This window comes from Pseudoliparis swirei, chromosome 11, assembly GCF_029220125.1.
Source record: "Pseudoliparis swirei isolate HS2019 ecotype Mariana Trench chromosome 11, NWPU_hadal_v1, whole genome shotgun sequence".
In the NCBI taxonomy this organism is placed as follows: Eukaryota; Metazoa; Chordata; class Actinopteri; order Perciformes; family Liparidae; genus Pseudoliparis; species Pseudoliparis swirei.
The window spans coordinates 10,185,170-10,209,699 of NC_079398.1; the positions used below are offsets into that span (position 1 = coordinate 10,185,170).

Genomic DNA, 24,530 nt, shown 5'->3' on the forward strand with positions numbered 1-24,530 from the left:
GCGGGTCACGGGGCCGGGTTCGGCCGTCTTCTCCGTCTCCACCGAACTCTCCTCCTCCGTGGCCAGGGCTGAGACGAAGGAGGCCTGGGACGTGTGGCTGGGCAGGGGCTGGGGGGGCAGCATCGGAGGCATGGGCAGGGGCCGCGGCTCGGTGATCAGCTCCCCGTTGAGGACGTAGGTGAGCGGGCCCTCGACGCTGTGGTAGATGGAGCTACGGCTGCGCGGGGGAGGGTAAACATGTTTACACACGGGCACCGGGAGAATGAGTCACGGCGTGGTGAAGCCGGTTAGCAGACCAGCACACTGGCCTTTTGCTGCACTCGAATGACCGTTGCTGTCGAAAAGAAACCGATGTGAACATTTAGTTGTGTAGCTGATGATGTGTGGACATCACACGCTGCGTGGACGGCTGCTGTTATTAGAGTTCAAAGAAAACTGACAGGAGTTCCGGCGCGGGGTCGAAGCAAGGTGCTGCTGTGGATGGAAACTGTATTTGAGCCACCTAAAAACCAGCAAAGAAACTCAATCGTAGTTAAAGTGAGCTCTACATTTCACATGTTTGCACAGCTCTAGCTTCCCGTCAGCTAATCCCAACCAACCCGTAAAACATCAGAGTCCCACAATGGTGTGGGCATGTCGTGTTCCTCTTACCACATGTACTGTTGTCGTGTGTCTTATCCTGTACTGTTTGTTTTTGTTTTATGTTTGTTATTGAAAATGCGGAAGGTTATGTTTTGATCGCCGTGTATTTATTTATTTATTTATTTGTATGCGTGTTACTCGCATAACACAAAAAGTATTAAACCGGATCGCATGAAATTTGGTGGGATGATTGGTTATTATCCGGGGACCATTTGATTAGATTTTGGGATCGATCGGGTCAAAGGTCAAGGTTCATTCAACTAATGCCAACATGTTCATAATTCAATGCCCAATCTTGTGATATGCGAAGGTATGCGCTCTACCGAGTGCCCATTCTAGTTTTATGTTTGTTATTGTTTTATGTTTGTTATTGTTTTATGTTTGTTATTGTTTTATCTTTGTTATTGTTTTATGTTTGTTATGATCTGTCAAGGGACTACATATGCAAATTAGCTGAAGCTACAATCTGGTGAAGTGCATCAAATGGTCACATTTATGTTTTAACTGTACATGGTCCCCTTTAAATAAAGATATACAAAAATAATAAATAATAAATACACACAAACTAACCGATCGACGCAGTAAAATTACTGTTTTTGTCGAGGGACTTTTACAGAAAGCATAGATGACAGCTTTAGGTCCCCGATGGAAAGAGAACAAGGTAAAGCGGCGAACATATTCTAAATATAGCGGTTGCACTTAAACTGATATTGATTTGTTTAGGGGGCTGAAACCCGCTTCGCTGCTGCCTCCGTCCCCAGTGGTACACCGTACATCGCTTTCTTTCAACGTTGAGTGAGCCCACCGCCACCGACTGCTGAGAAGAACCTCGAACCACCCGACTTTAAAACATCTGGGCTCTCCCATTAAGACTGGCCGACCGCCAGAATCGACCTCAGCCCCTCTCTGCGTATGATTGCGTGGTTCCTGGAATCAGCCGCGACGTCTCGACCGGCTCGTCGCACCGGTGGGAACTTTTCCACGAGACCGAATTGTATCGCTTGTGTCGGAGTGGCGGCTGCATCAATCAAAAAGTGTGTCGCAATCAATGCTCGAACATCTCGGGGTAATGGAAAGATGACAAGGTATTTGCAGAGCGGGACGGAAATCCAATTTGCAAAAACACAGGCGCAGTAAGTGGCCGCCCATGGATCAAACACACTTGCCACAGCCCTCCCAGATCACATCCTTGAATGATCGAATCACACGACGAGTAATAAAAAGGAAGGAAAAAAAGCCACGGCGTGTTCGGCTTCGGGGGGGGGGGGGGGGGGGGGGCGTGAAATGCAAAACTGGCTCGGCTTCAACCATAAAAACGTCATAAACAACATTTATGCATCCCCGCTTTTGTTGTGCCATAAAGTGCATTTCGCAATCATTGCAAAGAGGTCAGGTGCGAGTCGTCAGACGTCACAACGGCCCGTTTCTCATTTCACTCTGCAGCGGTCTCCAAATAATCGCCGTTAAAGACCTCGTGATTCCGTTTTCACCACGCCGCAATAACAATAATGTATTCCACAGTGACATCGCTCTACAAGAGGGCAACGGGAGGATTAAAGAGACTTTAAGAAACGCATTCCTGCATTCATCACAGTCTTAACATGTGAATCACGACTCCTTTGTAATTGACTCTAAATCGTGATCCAAGAGGAGAACACAAGCAGGTCATTTATTCATCTGATCTTACCGTGACTCGGAGTAGACTCTAACACCAGCGTAATCCCGTGCTTCGCTATGTACTTCCTCCCGACCCTTTAACTTCGCCAAACTTCTCCACCGAAGCACATCACCGCGAGCTCACCTGTAGTTCTCCATGTGATACGGGGGCTGCTGCGGCATCTGCTGCCTCCTCTTCTTCTTGCGACCCGGGTACGTCCCCGGGCCCTCGTCGGCGCTGCTTATCGGCTCAAAGTCCTCGGTGGCCGAGAAGTAGGCCTCGCTGTCGGCCACCGACATGCTGGAGTCCGCCGAGCGATACTGGTGGAAGGTGTTGGAGTCCGCCGACGGCGTGAAGGGGAAGGAGCCGTAGCTCCGGCGCTGGCGCGGGGAGTCCAGCACGTTCTCGTCGCTGCGGGACACCTCGCTGCTGAACTGGACGCCTCCGGACAGCACGGGTGGAGGCTTGTCGGCGAAGACGGCGGCCGACAGGCTCTTGGTGCTGCCCAGGCGGCCGGACTGCACGGACGACTGGCGCTTGAGCGGCGAGCAGAGAGGCGAGCGCACCGAGCAGCGGTCCTGGGAGCTGTTGGGCGAGACCGGCGAGATCTCTGGGACGTCGCCGAGGGTGCTGCGCGGAGGAGAGGAGCAGGGAGTTTGGACATCGAGAATTAGAGATTACATTTTAAGAGGAATGACAAAAAGAAAACGCCTCCCACAGCACACGCTCCGACGTATGACCGCGACGTCACTTACTCGGCGGGGCTTTTGCCGTTCATGGGGAACATGCGGTCCTCTGTGCTCGGCGAGGGCGTGTCCCTCTCTCCGGCCAGCAGGGGCAACGCGGCACTCGAGGTGCTGTTCTCTTCGGAGGACGAGGCCGAGCTGTGGGAGCGCCGGGGCACCTGGAGACTGAGGTGTTGCTGGCCACGCCTCTCGGGCAGCTCGGGGGGCAGGCAGGGCGAGTGCGTGTCCGTCTTCAGTCCGACAGCTCTCCCTGAGGAACCACGCATTCGGTTCATCAACCGTCGGTCCTTCAAGATGTGTTTTTAATGAGGCAGCTTGTCACACCGACATGGTAACAATAAAAATCAGGAATGAACACCGATATAAAATAAGAGCTGCAATATAACTCCCAGTGTCCCTGTAAGAGGAGCTGAATTTAACATTGTGGATATAAACCGTTCAGAACTTTGCTTGGTGGTCCAACAAAATAAAAACTGTGGATTGGCGTCAGGATATGCATACCGTCCACTTTGGGCGTTTCCTTGGTAATAATCCACTCGCCCGGCTGGAGCAACGACTGTCCATAGGACATGTCCGGCTCGGCGCTGGAGGACGAGTACGCGGACGAGGAGGACGGCGTGAGATCCTCGAGCTTGAAGAAGTCCAGGCCCATGTTGGTGCCTCCGAAGAACCTGCAGCCTCCGAGGCAGCCACAGCGGTTCCTGCTGCGCTTGTTGCGAACGCCGGCCTCTTCGGGCCACAGGAACCAGAGCCTGAGGAGAGGCGGGGGAAGGAAGAGGCGGTCAGCTGTCTGTTACGTCTGTGAGGCGTTCAGGCTCCCGTAGGTACCATGTTGCATTGTTCTCCCTTTCTTAGTCAAGAGCTGATAATCATTGAATACCTGGGTTTTGGTTTCATGAAAGCGATTGTTGGACTCCTGGAGACAAAAGCAGTCGTGTTTTCCGTGAGCACCGGCGTCGGTAACTTTACCCACGTTCTACAGTCATTTCCTATCTTTTTCTCTTTGCTGATCCGTTACCAGTACCATAACCATAAAGTACAACGCCTAAAATAAAAAATTAAATAAAACTCTGGAAAGACCCCTTTTTACCGACTAATACTCGTACTTTGACTGTAAAAAAAAAAAGGAAACACGGGCGATTTCCTCGTCACCTTTAGTTTCCAGGACTTTGCTGCTGCTTTGACGTACACTCCGAGGATCGTGAATGTACGAGCAGAAACACTTTCAACTTTCTCATAACCCACACAAAGTAATTAGCTGAAGTAATAAAGCACATCATGTCCAATTACCAGCAACACAAGAACATCTGTACTGATAATAGCTCCCTGCAGACCTTTTATGAGCTCCGAAATAATGTTAAATTTATTATCACAGTAGTACAACAGCTGATAATTGCATATCACGAGTCGGATCCCATCGCATGAGAGAGAAAGTAATCATCTTGTTTGGTTTAAACGGGTCTACTTTACATTACGAGCTGCGAGTCATGTTACAGAGGTGTCAAGCCAGTGAGTCTCTACATGGAGAAGAAGTTTCAGCGCTGACGCTTTCCTTTTGTAAATAGTGTTTTTACTTTTTAACCATCGTAAATACAAAAAAAGGTGAACAATAATTGCCAAAAGTATAAACGAGAAATGCCACAATGCTCGTGACACACGGCGGGCGTTCCTACCTTTTAGAGTGCGCGTCGTGCAGCTCCAGAAAGTGCCTTTGGACTTCACATTTGGCCGGATGGTCAGCGGCCAGGGCAATGTCGGCCGTGATGAGGTTCAGGTTGACCGAACCCGCCTCCAGCCAGACGGAGCGCCGCAGCAGAGCGGGCAGCGGCTGACCCAGCCCCTGACCCTGGGCGGCGGGCTGCAGCCTGGCCGCCTCGCCGTGCTGCTGCTGTTCAATGTACTGCCGGATGTTTACGTCTTGCACCACGGCGCTGATGCCTTCGCCCACCGCCTGGTTGTGCAGGTTGCAGTTGGCGACATGAATGATGGCCGTCTGGGGAGGTCAAACAAAAAGAGAATAATAAAAATAAAAAAGATATTTAAAAGAGGAGGGAAAGATATCTGCACAACATGACATGGTAGTAGAGGAGTTGTGTTTATAAAAATAAATATATACTCGTTGGCACCAATTACCTTGATGTTGGCAGCGCAGCCGTGCTCCACGACGAAGAGGTCGACTCCATCCATGGCCAGTCGGGTCATGGTGTACTTCAGCTCCTCCGATGTGCGACAGTGACCCGGCATGCAGCTCAGCTGGGAGAACAACCACCATTTAGTACCAGAAGCCTTCCAGCGGCTTGCGAGGGAAGCCATCTTTAAATTTAGTCTGGCTGCGCTTTCCACACGGCTCCACAGCTGCTCTGTTGTCAGAAGCTAACGAGGGCTCTCAGGCGGAGTTCAAACTGAATATCCTTGTTGGTATTCGCAAACAAACATTTTGTGAAGCAGACCTGTTTTCTCCCAAAGCTACTTCACACATGTCTATAAGCCGTGTGGCGGCACATCAACAGACAGGCGGTCTCTCCAGCAGCGGAAAAAAATAACTGGGCTTCCCGAGTGATGCATCATTAGACAAAGCTACGCAGTAGTCTCCTTTTTTACTCTCGATTTCATTTGCACACGTCCCTTCACAACGGACAATCCTGACCGACATTACACTTTTTAAATGAGCTGATCCGGTAGCTTCCGGCGTGAGATTCACGCGCAAACACACACATCTGCTCGTTCCAACCAACGCTGGAGAGCCACAGCAGATGGAGAGAGAACTCGGAGAAATAAGACTCCGTCACACGCGGCCCGCTTGTACCTTGGCGTCGCAGATGCGGCGGTCGACGCCATGCTGGCAGATGACGGAGGGCTTGGGCTGTTCCAGCTGGAACTCTCGGGAAACCCCGTGGAAAAGGAAAGTCTCCCCCCACTTGATCATACTGGCCACCTAATAATCACAAGCGCACAAAGGGGAGCATTAGCGCTTCAAATCAAATCGATGGATACAGTCACTGCGAGGGTGAAGACACGGACGAGGACCAGGGGACATACAGCCATCGTGGGCGTGGACCAACGAAGTACGAGCAAACATAACGCTACAAGCTATGAAATATAAAAGGAATATGACCTGTTCGGGCAGTCTCGACAAAAACTGAACGTTATAAATGCACAAAAGTTGACTTATATTATATTGTGCAGGTCATTTGTACACACACACACACACACACAGACGACCTAAAGATCCATGATGTAATCATAATCTTCCGGCTGCACACATTCCAAATCGTTCTTTAACATAAGCCAAACAAACACACACACACACACCTGTGGAACTGTGACCCTGCCGGTGAGCCCCCCCGCCTGCATGTCGATGAGCCAGGCATACTCCAGCGTGTCATTGCCCGGGGAGACGCCCTGGGCGGAGAACATGGCGTGGGCCCTCATCTGCAGGCCCGACAGGCTCAGGTGTCCGTCCCTCAAAACCCCGTCCGCTGTGGGACGCTGTGGGCGAAACAACCAATGCACACACACACAAGTTGTTTTATATCCTAAAATCACCAACTTATGCTGAAGTAAAAGCTCATCCTATAATATCCCTGCTCATGCCACACAACATTTCTGAGCTTGTATTCTCAGTAGAGGAGCGAGATGAAGGATCCACGTGCTCCGTCAGGGATTAGGGAAAGAGATTCACTCGGAGAAGCAAATTGGGTCCAATCCGTGGTTAAAGCGCAGCGATTCGGTTACACAATATGCAGGTGCTTATGCACGGATGTGGCTGGTGAAAAAGAGATTTTAGATTATGCAAGCTTCATTCAGGGCATTTTCTCAGGACTGAGTCACCCCATTAGTTGCCAGATTAAAGAGCAGTTGTTTGTGAATTAATTGTTCTCAGTCGTGAGGCGTACAGAAGCCCTGGGAGGGGAGAGACAATGAAAAAAAGCAACAACAAAATTATAAATGATGACACTTTTTTTTCTTTTTTTGAATAGAGGGGCACTTTTTTCTGTCTGAAAAATTAAATAACCAGATTTTTGATTTCTCTCAGGGCTTCTGTAGATGTGCAACATATTTGAAGTTTGTATGACTGTGTTGCATTACAAGCATCTGGACTTTGCACTAGATGCTCCATACAGTGCAGTCAGATATATATGTTTAATAAATCATAAGCAGCACATGACATCAGGGGTAACCCGCGGCTGTGTTTCTGACCTGGTAGTTGTCGCTGATGAAGATGTGGACGGGAGACAGCAGCAGCTGCAGCATCGTCTCCTTGTAGCCCTTTTTCATCTCGAAACAGAGGCGCTCCAAGAAGCCCGACGGAGCTTCGGGACCCTCGCTGCTGCAGTGCTGCAGGCGCCGAGACAGTGAGGAAGTGTGAGGAGTCGTGCGTCATGTGGTTTTCATATACGTAACATGATGCACACGACAACAAATAAAATCATTAAGAGAATTCCTTTGCGAACAAGAAAACTGATGGTGCTAAGTGGACTCAAGTTATAGCAACACACTTTCTTTGGGGGGGGGGGGGGGGTTCCAATGTCTCTACTGCTGCATGCCTATTATATTAGTGCACAATGTATTATTTGCAGTGTCATAATCTGTGATTGTATCCCAATTTGATCATCTTCGACACTGATGTCTCTCTCTCTTTCTTTTAAAAAAAAAAGAAGGAAATCCAAACGTTCAAAGTGGACTATGAGCCAGTCAGCGGCTTTACCATCGGCAGCCGGCCGTGGACTTTGTAGAGGTTGATGAGCACGGTGATGTCCCAGGGGCGCAGGTCCAGAGGATGGATGTTGGAGTTTTCCTTCTGTTCGCTGTCCTCCATTCCCAGAGGAGACCAACCGAGGCCCGAGGAGGAGCAGCTGGACAACACGGGGCTGGACACCGCCTCCTCAAAGTCTGTGTACATGTCGTATTCACCAAAGTAGTTTTCCTGCGGGAAACACCAACACCAATTTACTTCCCTGACTCACTGCTATCCGAAATCTACATGGAGCCTCCACACCGTTTCATTGAATGTAAAACATCAACGCCCGAGGACGGATTACCAAACAGCGCCGCGGAAACACAAGAGTTCTGTTATCGGAGACGGACGGCGAGGTCTCCGTACCTTGATGGAGATCAGCGCCCGGAGCAAAGGACCGTAGAGGATGATCTGAGAATTTGGGGACATTTCCATCTCCACGTGAAGTCTGTCGGGGGGGAGCTCCGTGGGGTCGGCGGGCACCCGGCCGTGGGCGGCGGAGGCCAACGAGGGGGCGAAGCGCGGCTGGACGTTGAGGTGCACCCCGGTGTGCTCTGGGGGACGCAGAGCTGACAGCATGGATTCCTCCATCTCGGACACTTCACACGCAAAATCACAGGCAAGTTAGAGAGGTAGGAGGAGGAGGAGGAGGAGGGCAGGCAGATTGTTACAAATTCTCACACGGCCATTTGGTAACGGCTTTAGAGCGAACGGCAAAAGGAATTGGAGCTTACGCGACTGTTTGAGCTGCTCGTCGGCCTTCTGGGGATAAATGGGGTGCCAAGTGTAGTCGATGATGAGCAAGAAGTTGGGTACGCTCCAGCAATCCACCCAGCCGGCTCTGATGCAAGGAGAGAAAGAAGAAAAAAAAGTAGATTTATTTATGTGTTAATGTTCCCCGGATCCCCACTCAGTTCACAGTCGTAGTGCCGAGTCCATCATCGTTCCAAGTGGATCCTTCGGTACGTTGTGTCGCTTTATGGAGCGTTCGACCCGAGCCCGCACAGTCGGAGCGTGAGACAAGCGAATGGGTCGCGGCTGATTTCTCCGCGGTGCCGAGAACAGCGGTCCGGACAGAATGTGATCGTCGCCTCCCACTGGGGCGTCTCTCACAGTGGAGCTACATCAGTATCGTCTGGGGGGCTCTGCCTCGTAAATGATCTGAAACGTTGACTCATCGTGTGCAACCGCTACAGCAACCGCTACATGTTCTCCTCCAACCGCTACATGTTCTCCCCCAACCGCTACATGTTCTCCCCCAACCACACATAATAAAAGGCTTAAAAAGTGTAAACCTCTTATCTTCAACTCAAATACCAAAAACAAAAAAAAGCCCTATTAAACACTTTAAACCAAGCAAAGCCTAAAGAGTGAAGGCTAGTGATGCATTCACTGAACTGACCGCCTACTGCCTCAGATTGATGTGAGTCAGTGTGTTACGACGATGACTCATCCTGCTCTTTGCCAACACACAATTCTTTTTCTCTCTCCTCCTCCTCCTCCTCCCCACCACTAGAGAGAAATAACTCCCAAGGTAAACTCACTCTGCGTGGGTGATGTTCCTCCAGCGGGACTTGGTGGGTTTGGGAGGGGGAGCGCTCTGGTTCTCCCCCGGCGTGAACATGTCCGGGGGCAGCTTCACGTTCTGGTATTCTTTGGCCACAGTGAGCAGGGGGTCGCGGCTCGGGTGGCACTCTGGCAGGGACAGTCGCAGGTCTGTATCCTCCGCCTGAGGAGGACCACACACACACACACACATATATTTATGCATTCACCTGCACATATTCATCGTCGGAGTCAAAACATCCAAATCTACCGTATCCAACCAATAGTAAAACAAACGGCATGTGAAGCCACACATCCGTGGGATGGAAAACTATTAATAATTACACTGGAATAAAAACATTTTTAATAATAAAATCGTACCCACGTAAAGCAGGGCTCACCTTCAAGCTGAAGCCGGTATTGCAGGTGGCGGGAACAAACTCGATGAAAGGCAAAGTGAAGTCTATATTGAGCGTCTCGCCACACGCCGCGAGGTACACTACAGGAGATCAATAATGCAATTGATTAGTCTGCCCTGGGATTAAGTGGAGTGTGTACTGTATGTACAATATATCATGAGTTAATAAAGTCAAAGTATCTGCTTTCAGTGCTCAAGAGGCATTAAGTCATTGATTGTTCTCGTGGCTGAATTTCTTTTCATTGTTTTTTTGTTTTAGATTTTTGCATCAGTGCTAATGCCAAACACAGAATATGTTAAACTAAATGGACCTTCTGTTACATAATATGTAACAGAAGGTCCATTTAGTTTAGTTCTACTGCAAAACTATGACTCAATTATCAGAGTATCAAGGAGTTTATACATGAAAATGTAACTGTTTTTAGTTTTTTAGTTTAGTCACTTTAGTTAGGGCGGCCAAAAAGTGTGCGCTTTACTTTAAGCTTTTTATAAAAATAACTAATTTGTGTAGAATTCTGCAATTATTGAACAAATAAAATAAATATATATATATATATATTAAACTGTCTTTCTATACTATCACATTAATATCTGTCCATTTGTGGTGTTGCCCATTGTTACAGAAATATTAGATATTTAATATTTAATATGCTGAAAATTAAGCATCTTCACTGAATAACTAAGTCATTTCTATCGTGCTTTTAACGGGGAATACATTTCTGTCTGACTTACTATACCTTTAATATGTACTTTTTACATTTTTTTATATGAAATACTTTAAAAATCTAGTCATAATAAATACACTTACAAATATAAATCAACAACTAATAAAACATTCAGCTCAACTCAGCTGGACTGCTCCTCACCATTCTCCTGCTGCTTGGTGGAACAGTCGACCCAGTTGTGCTGGTTTGCCGCCCAGATCATCTCGAACTGGTGGAAAAGGACCTTGAACTTCCAGGAGTAGGGCACAAAGGAGTAGATGTCGGGGGCGCTGTCACTCGCCCAGTCCTGGATCAAATCTAGAAGGAAGAAAGAGCAGAAGGAACCGTGAGAAAGAGGGAAATAGATGGGAACTTTATGTTAGTTTCATGTCGGAAAATACTGAGCGCAGGATGCTGGAGAGTTCACCGGTGAAGAAGTTTTTCTGGGCGTAGATGAAGTGGTACGTGGCCTTGTACACCTCGATCTCACACTGCCAGGACTGAGGCATGTTCCACACCCGAGTGTAGCTGGCGATGACATGAAACTGAAATATAAAAAGAGGGAGAGGCGCAACACATGATTTCACTTGTGGCGCGGCGCTTTCTGTGCGTGCGCACGCTTTCAAACATGGCGTTGGCTGCTACTTACAGCCAGCATCTCGGCCTCCAGAAGAGTCCGGTACTGCATGCTGCTGGTGGTGTCCACGTGCAGCAGCTGGCCTTTGATGGTGGGAGAGTAGCCTGAGGGACAGAAAGGCGGGGGGGGGGCATCAATCCTCAAGAGCGGGGGCTTAGCTCGCTCGATTAATGTCATTTACCGGCGACATTTGAACGGTTACTTATGGTAACTGCATTTCTGGAGACAGAGGAAGGCTCTGACGGATGATTGACAAGATGCTATGAGCTCGGCGCGATGAGTTATCACACGTTCCCTCGGATCCATCAGCGTTAAGAATGTCAGCGTTCCCCGAGGTCAGTTGTTTTATTCTGGATGCACCCGCCGAGTGTATCGACTGGGGACCCGATGACATGCAGTGATGATGATGATGGTGAAATGTGGACATTATTCAATATGAGTAAACAAGGGGCCAGCGCTGTGTGCTGCAGCGGAGTCGAGCTGATCTACCCTTCATCTAGGTAGTCCCGATGATGGCCGACCAAAAGTGCAAATTTAGCCCATGTAGTGGGATTACTGAGGGCTCGATGGGGACTTTTTTAAACAATAAAACTTTTTGCATCAAAGTCACACAAGTGTTGAGTGGTAAGACACTCCTTACGTCTGCTAATTCCTTGTGCAAAATACTTCAGAGGTACCAGAGGTTGGTTGTTTCGGTCATATCCAGAGGTCACAAACAAAGTGTCATGTGGTTTGTGTTCACTTGATGACTGGAATTTAAATATCGTCCCTCTTCTAGCTCTGTTTATAGTCACCATAACACTATACTTTTAAAGGGAAATGTCTGTTTCTATATAATATCTGTTGCTAAACACCCCACTATGTTTGAATGTCTGAAAACGACATCATCAGAGTATTGATGCTGGTGAGAAGACTTTGTGTTGGAAAAGGAGCTGCTGTGTTATTAAACGTCAATATGAGAGAAATCACTCAAAAAAGCCACATTTTGGAAAAAGATTCCCACTGTTGAAAAATACAAAATGAAAGGTCCCAGATAAATACTGCATATATGCCTAAATGTTCACTTCACCAACAACGCTGCCTCAGTTTACTCTCCTGCACAATATTTTGTTCTGAAAAAGTAATAAAATAGTCCTGAATGGAGCGAGGACAGAAGACATTATTGCACTATTTAAGCTAGAGTTCAATCTGTTTTGAGAAAGCTGAAATTCAAATATTGGAGTTCATCGCGGCTGCGGTTCGGACATTATTCAGTGCAACAGATGGTTCCCTGATGGGCAAACTGCTGACGTGCGCCTCTATGTGAATTTTTTTGGCAACTTATCAGAGTTCTGACATTTTGGTCTGCTCGTCTACTTTTTTTTTTTTTAAACCCGCAGACTTACCATTCTCTCCGACGGTCATGGGGATGTTGACTTCCAGGTAGGAGCCTGCACCTACATTCACATGGATGGCGTTGGTTTCCTAGTAACGGGGGGATGGACAGAGCACGGGGGAGGGGAGAGAGTAACCAGAGCAGTCAAATCACCAGTGAAGGGGCCTTAAGAAAATAAGAATGTCCTCAAATCTGAATTAGAATATGTTAAGAACGAAGGTTATCGCAAAACAATCTTTCCCTGCCTTTGTATGGCTTTATTCAACGTGCATTTGTGTTGATGTTTAGTATGCACTTCACATGCTCAGCTTTGTGAGGAATCCCTGCGCCTCCACGGGATGAAAATTTGAAAAAGCATAAAACATGAACTGATATCGACAGCAGAAACACGATGAGGCATAAAAGACACGCGCAGCAGCAGGGAAAGAACGAAAGATCAGGGGTTGGCGAGACGGGGAATAGAAAAATAAAAAATAAAACAACACAAGAGCAAGAGAGTCACCCTGTTTTTGGTAAAAAGCAGATCGATGGTGGCGTCAGCGATGATGTTCATGCGCAGCTCGAAGGCCTGGATCTGCCGGAGTTTTCCTGGCTGAGCGACCTCTGTGACTTTCATGGACTGGTAGTCAGCCGGCAGGAAGAACTTCCACAGACAGTCCCTGAGGAGACGAAGAGTTCGTTTGAATACAAGACCATGTCAGCGGAAAAACCGGACTCCGAAGCTGATGAAACAGAGCGGGGTCATCACTCACCGCTGACGGTCTGCCCAGGGGCCGTAGTTGAAGTCGGTTCCTTTTCCGCAGACGATGTCCAGACCCCAGCACGGAGGCAGGTCCTGGAGCTTATCGCCCTCACTGCACGTCTCCGCCTCCTCCCCAGCCTCCTGCTCCTCAGGCACCAGACCTGCACACACACATACACACACACACACGTGCAAAGGTTTCAAGCCTTAAACTACTCTCGGCAACAAATGTTGAAAAAAACAAAAAAAACATACAACGGTGCAAAACACAAGCAATCTTGCGCAATCATCACTTCGCCAACATCCATTGGTCATGCTAATATTTTTTCGATAGCGCTGAAGTGTAAAGGTTTGTTTTATAGAAGGGCTGCACGCTATTGGGGAAACAAACTGACGGTGCTGTATTTTTTCTTTCTGCTATATATATATATATATATATACAGTGGGTACGGAAAGTATTCAGATATTTCAGTTTTTCTTTTTTAATAAATTTGCAAAAATGTATATTGCACCTGTCCATCCTGGAGAGGGCTCCTCCTCTGTTGCTCTCCTGAAGGTTTCTTCCCTTTTTTTCCCCCTGAAGGGTTATTTGGGAGTTTTTCCTGGTCCGATGTGAGGTTTTGGGGCAGGGATGTCTATGTGTACAGATTGTAAAGCACTCCGAGACACATTTGTAATTTGTGAAATTGGGCTTTACAAATAAACTGAATTGAATTGAATTATACTTTTCTGTTTTTTTCTGTCAAGATGGGGTGCTGAGTTACATTAATGAGAAATAAAATGAACTTTTTTGATTTTAGCAATACTTTCCGTACCCACTGATATATATATATATATTGCAATATGAAATAATACAGCAACATTCGCCAGATGACGAATATCCGTTTTTGTCAAGACAATTTCGCAACTTAAAAAAAAAAGGTAAATGCATCAATCTGGTGCACCGTAAGTGCAAAATCAAGAGGTTAGAGTCTAACCTCTTGACCTTTGTGCATGTACTCATTGTGCAGCCAAACGCAAGTAAAACACAGTCGATTCTGAAGGTTATTTAAAGACTGTGTGTGTGTGTGTGTGTGTGTGTGTGTGTGTGTGTGTGTGTGTGTGTGTGTGTGTGTGTGTGTGTGTGTGTGTGTGCGCATACCGGGTTCATCCTGGTAAAAGTAGATGTCAACATCGTTGGACTGCATGACCACGAAGCCTTCGCCCATCAGTCTGGGAGGTCTAGAGGGGGAGATCCATCGGGTCAGAGATTAGAAGGCAGAGCACCGATCACACGCAGAGGTTAGACAACTCTATTTTAATGAACGAGGTACCGACGCCAGAATGAAATACTCTGTGCTCGTCGAAGCTCCGTCCTGGCATGAAGAGACTCTTTCAGCCGTGGTCGTTCAACCTTAGATTTGGCCGTGCTCTTGCATACGCTCCTTTCTTTGCTTCATCCCACTGGACTTCCCAATACAACTTAAAGATGCATCGAGGACCGTCGGAGGTCGAATTCACTGAAGGTTTTTCAAGAGGCTACAGTTTATATTCAGAGCGACTCCTCAACCACAGATATATAGAGAGAGAGATATGTCCTTATCTTTATTTATGATGCAATAGCTCTTGTGCTTGTAAGAAGGCTGCAGCTCAGAGTGCAGTAAATGTGAACTTGAATGTTTGGGGCAAAAATAAGTCATTAAAATAAAGCTATTATCTGCAATAAACGAATTACGAATGTGGCAACAAAAAAAAGATATAGTGTAAAATCAAACAAAGAAACAGAGCGAGTCCTCCACGTGTGTGTGTGTGTGTGTGTGAGACACAGAGAAAGAATTTCACAGAATTATCCATTTCAAACGATGTAAAGGGGTCCATTTCAGGCTGTTGCTGGACTAAAAACCTAAATTAAAAAAACCACACTGCAGCTGCATTAAGTGTGATTTATAAATTACACTGGAGGAAGCGACAAGAGTGCGGACCTTTATTTATATTTTCAAGCTTCCTAATAATCTAATGATCTGTTCTTTGAAGTGGCAAAGGATATTTTCACGTCATTAATCTTCAGACAAGAGCAGTAATTCTGCACAGCTTTTAGGATTTACGTCAAAATTTGAAAAATGATGTTTACAAGTTTCCGAAATCGCTTGGGAATAAATAAATACCAATTCTGCTACATTCATTATCCCTTTGTATAAATTCTATATGAGAAGGTGAGCCCTCCTTAGAGGACGGGGCCATTTCATCAGTCGTGGGACTCACTCGTCATTCTGCATGCCGAGGTAGCGCGGACTGGGAACCAGCATGACGCGCACGTTCTCCAGCGAGCCTTTGACGATGTGCATGAACTGGTCCAGGTGGCTGGACGGCGGCTTGGTGGCGTAGGTCAGGAAGGCGTCCTCGAAGTTGACGCACAGCGTCTGGGGGAGGTGGTGGTTCCCGAAGGCCAAGCGACCCTGCGGGGGGAACGAACACCACGCAATGCAATGAAGGAAAGAGGCCTCGACACTCGCTCCCCCCCCCCCCCCCCCTCTCAATAAATTCCCCCGAACTACTTCTTCAAAAAGGAACTTACGGTGCTGATGTTTACTTTGATGACGGGAATGAGGGAGCGCCAAGACGACGTGTGGTCTGGACTCTCTGCTTTGATCGTCACACTACACAGGGGGCCAGAAGACAGTCAGACAACAGTTTAACGGGGACACGTTGTTGTTGTTTTTTTAGACTCGCCGCTATTCGTTTGGCTTTCAGAGGGAAATGACCTCCGCTCTCCTCTGTGCGGACACTTCCAACGCATTTAGGAGCACATTTGGCCATTGACCCAAACGTAGTTATTTTAACGTCATTATTAGTTCTACTTTTGATTTGCTCGACCCCGACACTGAACAGAAAGACGTGCGGTTTTGGTCGAGCCCCTCGGTCGTACCTCTCCGGCGTCTTGTCTCGATCCTCTTGGCACTTGTCGTCCTCTCTTTTGGGCGTTATGAGCGTCGGGTCCAGTCCGAAGGTCTCCTGCAGTCGGGCGTAGAGGTCGGTGCGGTTGTAGACGTGAAACTCAAAGCCGTTCACCGTCACGTAGAGCCTGGTCTCTGCCTTGGGGTCTGGCGACAAGAGAGCAAACTCACGTGGACATCTTTTTTTTTTTCCAGGCGGCGGTTAATTCTCAAGTGGGAGGTCAAACGTTTTGTTTTACAATATCATATCATATATATTTAGAATAAACAAAGCAGCCAGATACAGGAAGTCATTTACTTTCTCCTTGGCCATGGGACTTGAAAGGCTGGAACTGCATTGAACGATTTGAGAGCGGTAGAATTGTAGTTTCCATGGAAACTGTTGGTTGCTGGCCAGGCCAGTTTGCTTTTCAATAATTAAAGACTTACTGGACATTTATTACCTTCGCATTGAAAATGCGGAAGGTTATGTTTTGATCGCCGTGTATTTATTTATATATTTGTATAACTAAAAAAGTATTAAACCGAATCGCATGAAATTTGGTGGGATGATTGGTTATTATCCGGGGACCATTTGATTAGATTTTGGGATCGATTGGGTCAAAGGTCAAGGTCATGAAAAGGTCAAAATCTTCTTTTTACCATTGCGCGGTCAATTTTTATCCAATTGGCATGCAACTAATGCCAACATGTTCATAATTCAATGCCCAATCTTGTGATATGCGAAGGTATGCGCTCGACCGAGTGCCCATTCTAGTTTTCTTCTGTGAAACTGATCTTATCACGAGCACACTTTTGGGAACTTCTGATTACCATCATTTAGCGCTCAGCCATGTTTACAGGCTTATGTTTGAGTCTGAGGTTCCTGAAGGGTGTTTTCCTTCCTTTGTGCTTCCTTAAGGGATTCCTTAAGTATAAGACTAATATCAGGAGAAAACCTGAAAAACTCAAGTGAACATTTCAAGGGAACCCTGAGCTGGTGATAAGTCGGACCCACTTCAGGATTCAAGTGTCTTTCGGGTGTTTCTCCTATAAGGACACCTTATCTTGAACTGTCTGGGTCATCTTAACCAAAGGAATGTTGTACAACTGGCTCATGACAATCTCTTCAACTTACCATGCTGCTTCTGTTTCGGGTTGTACATTTTCCACCAGCGGAATATGAGGAAGCCATCCTGTATCCTGTAGATCAGATAACAACAACAAAAAGGATTATCAATAAGGAGAGTTTGGAGAGGAGAGAGAGAGCAGAGGCAAACCACGCAGCACCGGCCGGGCTACCTGATGGACATGTCCTGGTTGATGAAGTAGACGTCTCTGAACATGATTTTCCCCGACAGCACGGAGAAGGAGAAGGAGCCTGCGGAGCGTCCAGACACATGTTATGTTTCAGTCACAACAGAGTGCAGGTATCAGATAGCCAAACAAAAACAATAACAGTGCAGGAATATGAGGAGAAGTCATAGGATTACAATTCTTCTTTAAAGCACCAGCGCAAAGAGGTTTGGATTTGATGACAGCGGTGGGAAATCAAAGATGTATCATTAAAATCATTAAAAAAAGATGTAATTAGATGTTAGGTGTGTAGGTGTGTGTGTGTGTGTGTGTGTGTGTGTGTGTGTGTGTCTTGTTAAAAAAGATAAATAAATAAACAGTCTGGGAGGTATCTCATTTCATTGTGAAAAACAGGGGCACAATCTTAATGAGGATCTAATTGTAAAACAAGTAGGTCAGCGCCGTCCCTGAGGAAGAAAACTGAAGGTGGTTTTCCATCATTAATTATTTTGGGCTCTTAACGCGCCTTTCTCCATTTCAATTACGACAACGTCATCACCTAACCCCCTTTCCCATGTTTGTGGTCTTTGTCCAGTGACTTTTAATCGGATGATCTCCCGAGGAAGCCCGGTTTGATCCGGGTCCTCCGGGTCAATCTGCGCAGGTCTTCCCTCTCAGCCCGGGCCGGGCAATGACGCCACTCACCTTCAGCCACGCTCAGACCTGAACCTGCTCACCGCGTAACAAACGTGGGTCTCTACCCAACTGCTGACGGTTAAGAAGAGGTTCTTCTCTTCTGGGGTTTATTTCCAAACTTTTGTGCCCTTGCGTTATTTTTGTTCTTTTTGGAAATTCTACCCTGACTTGAAAGGGATAGTTCTTTTTTGTTATTCAATTTAATTCAGATTATTTTACATAGCCCATTATCACAAATTACAAATTTGCCTCAGAGGGCTTTACAATCTGTACACATACGACATCCCTGACCTTTGACCTCACATCGCATCAGGAACAACTCCCAAAAAAAAACTTTCACAGGAAAAAAAGTGAAGAAACCTTCAGGAGAGCAAAAGAGGAGGATCCCTCTCCAAGATCAATAGGTGTCATGTGACCAGAAGGAATCATTACAGAGTAACAACACATTCAATGAGTATGACAGAGTGTATAAATAGTAGTTATGTGGGGATGTATTCTAAACTTTTCTGTTGTTTTTTCAGGTGTAAAATACGTTTTACATTGCTCTGCTCCCGTGATTTGCTGCTCATTTCTGCTTCTGCATCTGTTGGCGAAGCACCGACTATGGATCGGACTCTGGAAAAACATTAGCTGGCACACGGATGACTGCTCACTTTGTCACAACACATGTTGGCAAAGAGACTGAACCAAGGCTTCCTCATTCAAGTAAATAGTAATGCTGCTTTGGGAACACTTTTGCTCTTGATATTTACTCATAAACCAGTTAGCTGCAGGTACCTGCTGTGAAATGGATGATTCCCTGATAAAACATTCAACACGAGCACATCTCATTACAAAGTAAAAATCAGACTTTTTTTTTTTTAGCTTAATTTTTGCAGGGTAAAGTGTCTGTGGTTGTATGACAGAGCAGATGATCCTCATTAGTAAAGAAATGTGTGTTTTTGTATGTTTTTTTGGAAGAAACTAACCACTCGCTAAAAACTAAAATAAATCGCATGGTTACACCTGGTCCCGTGAGGTGTCGGTTGCAGTTTGCCATTCAGGCTGTGTTGAGATAATCACTGGGAGAAGCCGGCTCGTCATGAAATATTCAGCGGGCCGAATTCTCTTTTCCGACTGAAAGCTTTGGCAGCGGTTCTCCACCTCTATTCATCGCTGTGTGAACGGGCGCCGGATGGACTCACCGATATGAATGTAGCCATCCTTGTAGAGTCGGTTGATGATGAGGGTGAAGATGAGGCCGATGTTGCGGGAGTTGTAATAAGTTAAATAGATGATCCATCCACAGGACAGAATGGTGGCTGAAAGGCAAAAAACACGGCACGCTTAATAACAGGGAATCGGGAATAATACAAACAGTGAGTAAAACTGCATTTCAAACATCATTGATGTTCATGAACCAAACAGTAAAGGTCTACTTTACTGTTTGGTTCATGATCAGTAAATACCACACACACACACACACACACAGTGCAGATGTAGAGCACTTACCAACGAGGAGCCAGATGAAGTTTGAATCGTGCTTATTAAGAAAGTCATCCAAGTCCACAAAGCTTGGGAAAGCGCTTTCATTGCTTTTGGGAGCATGTCCATCCATGGCTACAGGCTCTCAGTCCGATACCTAAAAACAGGCAAAGAAGATAACTTCCATGAACACGTGAAACACAGAGTACACGCCTCCAAGTAAAGACAAATACATGTAATTAAAACATTTATAATGCCCGGATTGGTGCTGTGTACATTTCCCAGGAAGAGACAATTGCCTCAAACTAAATTCTTACATTTGTATTATATTTTATACAATTATATTATGTTATGAATAAAAGAAAATAAGGCCTGGTAACCTCGACAAAAGGCTGATGGATTTCTCTATTGGGTTTTGAAATGCAGCAGAAAATAATCTCAGTGGCAAATAAATGCTTCTGATGCTCACACATATTTTGTTCAGCAAGATAATCTTCACCAACGAACACAAAGTGGTGCTATTATACAGATGGTGTTACACTATACATTATAATAACACGGTCACATGACTTCATGTCGCCACCACTGAACTAAAGGCAGAGCCGTCAGCGTGATGGTGTCAAGTAGTTCCATTTCCATTTATTTTAAAGATTATGATCTCATTTTCTCAATATTGCAGAGAAGATATATTTCTTATTTCAAATCCTTTAGCATAACATATTTAGAAAAACGAAAACAAAAAGTCATGTGGACACAAGTGTGTGCTTTGTGACATGGACTTTGCTTCTACAGGGAGGATTATTGTATGTTGTTTGTGTGTTGCATGCAGGCTGATAGAAGGGTGTTGCACATTAGTGTGTGTGTGTCACAAATCCTCATCTAATCCACCTTAAATGAGGTTGGCTGTAAGACCACTGAGATGTAACTAAACCCTGCACACTCTCTTGAAGAAAACACTCCTACCAACATTCTTCCCCTGAATGTAACCTGATGTTGTATCTGTGTGCCGTCCAGCCCACCTGAATGAATCACAGCGCAGGTATTCCTGTAATGCAGGCCATCCCAAAATGATCAGTTATGTCAGTGACTCACCACAGGCACCTGTAACCCTGAGGTGTTTTCATTGGGTGACTTAAGCACAGCGAGGAGCTAAAGCAAACTACCTATCCATGTTTAGTTAGCTTCCACAGCTGATCCCAGACCTTCTCATGTCATGCACCCTCCCAACAGGTAAACATCAGGATGAAACACCAAGAGCCGACCTCACAGCGACGTGTTGGGGAAGCACCCGTTTGGATCATCATCCATTCCAGATATGACAGGATGGGACAATCACTCATGAAATAAGACAAACATTTATTCTCCTGTATCAGGAATGTTCTCCTGTCTCAGGAATGTTCTCTTGTATCAGGAATGTTCTCCTGTATCAGGAATGTTCTCCTGTATGAGGAATGTTCTCCTGTCTCAGGAATGTTCTCCTGCATCAGGAATGTTCTCTTGTATCTGTCCTTGTGACAGCGGAGCTGAATCAGTGTGTTGGAGAACGTTCTCCGCTGTCCCTGCAGCAGGTGGTGGAGAGGGTGGTCCTGGTTCTCCAGTCTGGACAATAGTTTCTTCCTCTCCACCACCTGTACCTGATAGTCCTGTTTGCAGCCAGTGATGGAGCCGGCCTGCCTCACCAGTTTAGTAAGCCTTCTTCACCCTCCTGATGCCTTCGGGTCAATTTGACCCGATTCAATGTTTAATGTCGGTGTTCTTTCGGTAGTCAACAAACAAACATAAAGTACCTCACACTTAAACTTGGAAAACAATATTAATTCTAATAATTTTCTGGAGGTTTTAATTGCTGGGGTCAAATTGACCCCAAGGGTAAAATATGTCAGTAAATATAAAGGTAACAGGAGGGTTAAACATTGAATCGGGTCAAATTGACCCGAAGGCATCAGGAGGGTTAAGAAATAATAATAAGCCTGCTTGGGGACCTGGTGACCACAGCACGAGCACACAGGCACGCAGACTGCTCAGACACCAGCAGCAACGTGCCCGCCTTGGTCAACATGACCTCTTCTGAGTTCCTGGAGACGTTTGTTCTACCAATTTAACGTTAACCAAATAAAACATTGAATCCAAATGACTTCATATGTTGTTTCTGGGCTACATAACGAGTGTTAACCTAAGACGACGGGGACAACATAAAGAAAAGAGAACGGTAACTTATTGAAGGAGACGACACTCGTCTTGTTGCTTTGTTTACATGATGAACCGGTGGAGCCATCATCATCCACAAGGCGTTCTGTATTCATTTCCCACCACGTGTCAAGATAATGCTCAACATGATCATGACTTGATTGTTAAATCAACGTGACACATTCACATTCAGACGTGAAGTTGAACCCAGAGCCCGACCTGACTCAAGCCACACACCTTCACGTTAGCTCACTAATCCCAGGTCTTTCCAGGGAAACATTCTGCACGAACAAACGAACTGTTGCCAGAGGCTTGTAACGTGAATACAAACGGCCCACCCGTCCGGGCAGCCAGGCGGCTTCTTGGCTCATGACGTGTTAGCTGATAATGCAGTTATTGAGCTAACCGCTAAATATCATAACGTTAGCATTGAGGTTAGCTAAGCTAATGACAGCAGGCCGCACCCTTCTTCTCCTTTTCAAACTGTGAAGACAAGCAAGTCGGTGGTCGTGAAATACCTTTAACGTCCTCGGCAAGCATGTGGTGTCATCTTTGCTCCAGTTATCCAGGAGTTGCTGTCTGTTTGTCGTGTCAGACATGGGCACTGCTAGCATCCTCTGGTCAATATTTACCTGGCAGTCGGCCAGTTGCCGTCTCTTCTGGTCCTCGCGAGCGGTCAGAGAATGGACCAATAGGAAAAGATGGCAAGTTCGAGACTGACCAATCAGAGGCATCGCGAGCGGAGACACACACACAGTTGACAGACAGTTCTCTCAGCCTATCAGCGTTAATGTTTTCATAGTAGTGGGATTCGAGCGGCGCTGTTTTGATGCTGTACAGTTTCGTCGAAACTTTCGTTTAATTCTCTGTTTATGAAACTAAAGAGAGTATTTAAAATGTATGCAAGATAAAAATTGACAACAAAATATATAGTCCTTATAGAATTGAAATAATGTATACACACACATTAAATAAGTAAGAAAATAAAAGAATGTACATAACATAATAAATATATTTAAAACAGTGAACAAAGCAAAGAAAGGAAGATGGTTTACCAACATGTGATATTTCATAGTGTTGAGCTAAAAGCATAACGCTTAAAAGAGATTACCTTTTCATAGTCAGTGTGGAATATATTTCACATGCTGAAATATTTACTCATTCAGTGAATAAGGCCTCTTGCAAGTAGTGTATAAAACATTAGAGATCCAGTTAAATACAGTTAAGTAAAATGGGTGGGGCCTTCATTTTTAAGTCATTACAGATGATGTGTATTTGATTGGTAGGCTATAAATACAAAATATATACTGAAACTGAAATTGTTTCATACAGTAAATATGTTGAATATATTAGTGTATTTGTGTTCTTTTTCTGCCATTGATTTGAAATAGGGAGTGTAATGTAATGTAACATTACCATTTCAGTTTGTAGTCCAAAAAAATGTTATCTGAAAAAGGTTTTTAATGTACTGCAGCACATGATCACTAATTTCCATTAGGCTAACCCTGTTACTTGGGGATGGTAAAGTATTTAATTAAAAAGTCATTCTAAACAATCGCTTTGCATTTTTCCTGCCATCTCAATATTTGTTAATGCTGGTTTTATAAAAAGTCAAAATATGCAAATAGTAGAATTCCACAATAGTGAGTTTATTTGCTTGATGTTCTTCAGGTTTAATAGCCACGTTTACATTCTTAGTTTATTTTAATTTGCTGATTACACATGTAAATAAAGGCTGACGTTCGTGTTGGATGGTGCAAATTCTGAACTAATCATAGCACTAGATGAAATGTGAGGGAATTAAACAAATTAGAATGAATCCTGAGCCAAATGTGCCAAATGTTACAATCCGTCAGTTTATGAGACATTTCACTCAAAACCACAAGCGTCAACCTCGTGGTGGGGGATCAAAAGGATCATTAAATTCATCTTCTGTGGACCATGCATGTTCAACATGTTGTGCCAGTCCATCCATTAGATGGCAAGATATTTCACAAGATGAGTGAGAACTTTGACCTGCTGGTGAAGCAGGAGGAAAAGTCACCAAAGTCATAGGATTCATCCACTTGGGACCATGAATGTATTTGCAAAATTGCGTGTTGATTAATCGGTGTTGAGAGATACCAATATGATTGATCGACCAACCTGGACACCCCAAGCGCCTATTTGCAACATGGGAGCAACGGTTTCTTTCAGTGTTACTTTTAAAATGCTCATCTTAACATACATATGAGTGGATGAAGCGCTTTGGAAATTCAAAGTAATGAAAAAAACGTTCAACTATATACAAAAAGGCAATTTGACTTCCTGCTGTCTTCTCACCGTATCCTCCTGCTGTTAAAGCACCAGAAACAGTTAACTCCTGTTTTATCTCGCTAGAATTGCCTGAGCTCTTGTGCAACGCTTCTCCCCGACAATCAATTCGTCCCCCGTTCTGACACTGACTTTCAAAAGAAACCATATCTCACATGAATTCCTTTTCCCGTTTTGTGAAACTAATTCCTGAAGGAGGTCCCCGAACCAGTCGCTATACAGATATCCTATTCGTACTTTTTGGCTCATTCTCCTCCTGTTTAAAACATGCAGCAGTTCAAGGTCCTCGAGAGGACACCTAATTACAATGTTCTAGCTGGAGGCAATCATAAAAAGACTAAGATCTCTAAGCTGCCTTTATTTCATCCAGTGGTTAGCGGAAGCAGCCTCACAGATATCATTTATGGATAACCACATTGCAGATAAAGTGCCGACGGTGAAGGATTTAACTGTTTACC

At 45.6% G+C, this 24,530-nt stretch overlaps 1 protein-coding gene across 10 annotated transcripts in view; it reads right to left on the reverse strand.

Annotated features, from left to right (window-relative positions):
* kiaa1109 (KIAA1109 ortholog) overlaps positions 1-24,530 on the reverse strand; it is an 81,178-nt gene that overhangs the window by 54,228 nt on the left and 2,420 nt on the right. For all 10 annotated transcript variants that reach the window (XM_056426697.1, XM_056426704.1, XM_056426703.1 and 7 more), the window contains exons 2-29: positions 19,600-19,729; positions 19,293-19,409; positions 17,419-17,497; positions 17,255-17,319; positions 16,110-16,284; positions 15,759-15,840; positions 15,446-15,639; positions 14,346-14,425; positions 13,215-13,365; positions 12,965-13,121; positions 12,473-12,551; positions 11,100-11,191; positions 10,878-10,995; positions 10,613-10,768; positions 9,730-9,827; positions 9,328-9,512; positions 8,518-8,624; positions 8,150-8,382; positions 7,754-7,972; positions 7,246-7,383; positions 6,358-6,534; positions 5,852-5,980; positions 5,179-5,298; positions 4,719-5,038; positions 3,547-3,797; positions 3,055-3,295; positions 2,444-2,929; positions 1-217 (exon numbers count right to left, since the gene is read on the reverse strand). The exon at positions 1-217 is cut by the window's left edge and continues 48 nt beyond it. In XM_056426697.1, the coding sequence (XP_056282672.1) occupies positions 1-217; positions 2,444-2,929; positions 3,055-3,295; positions 3,547-3,797; positions 4,719-5,038; positions 5,179-5,298; positions 5,852-5,980; positions 6,358-6,534; positions 7,246-7,383; positions 7,754-7,972; positions 8,150-8,382; positions 8,518-8,624; positions 9,328-9,512; positions 9,730-9,827; positions 10,613-10,768; positions 10,878-10,995; positions 11,100-11,191; positions 12,473-12,551; positions 12,965-13,121; positions 13,215-13,365; positions 14,346-14,425; positions 15,446-15,639; positions 15,759-15,840; positions 16,110-16,284; positions 17,255-17,319; positions 17,419-17,497; positions 19,293-19,409; positions 19,600-19,705 (4,572 nt within the window). In that variant the 5' untranslated portion in view covers positions 19,706-19,729. The remainder of the gene's footprint in view (positions 218-2,443; positions 2,930-3,054; positions 3,296-3,546; positions 3,798-4,718; positions 5,039-5,178; positions 5,299-5,851; positions 5,981-6,357; positions 6,535-7,245; positions 7,384-7,753; positions 7,973-8,149; positions 8,383-8,517; positions 8,625-9,327; positions 9,513-9,729; positions 9,828-10,612; positions 10,769-10,877; positions 10,996-11,099; positions 11,192-12,472; positions 12,552-12,964; positions 13,122-13,214; positions 13,366-14,345; positions 14,426-15,445; positions 15,640-15,758; positions 15,841-16,109; positions 16,285-17,254; positions 17,320-17,418; positions 17,498-19,292; positions 19,410-19,599; positions 19,730-24,530) is intronic.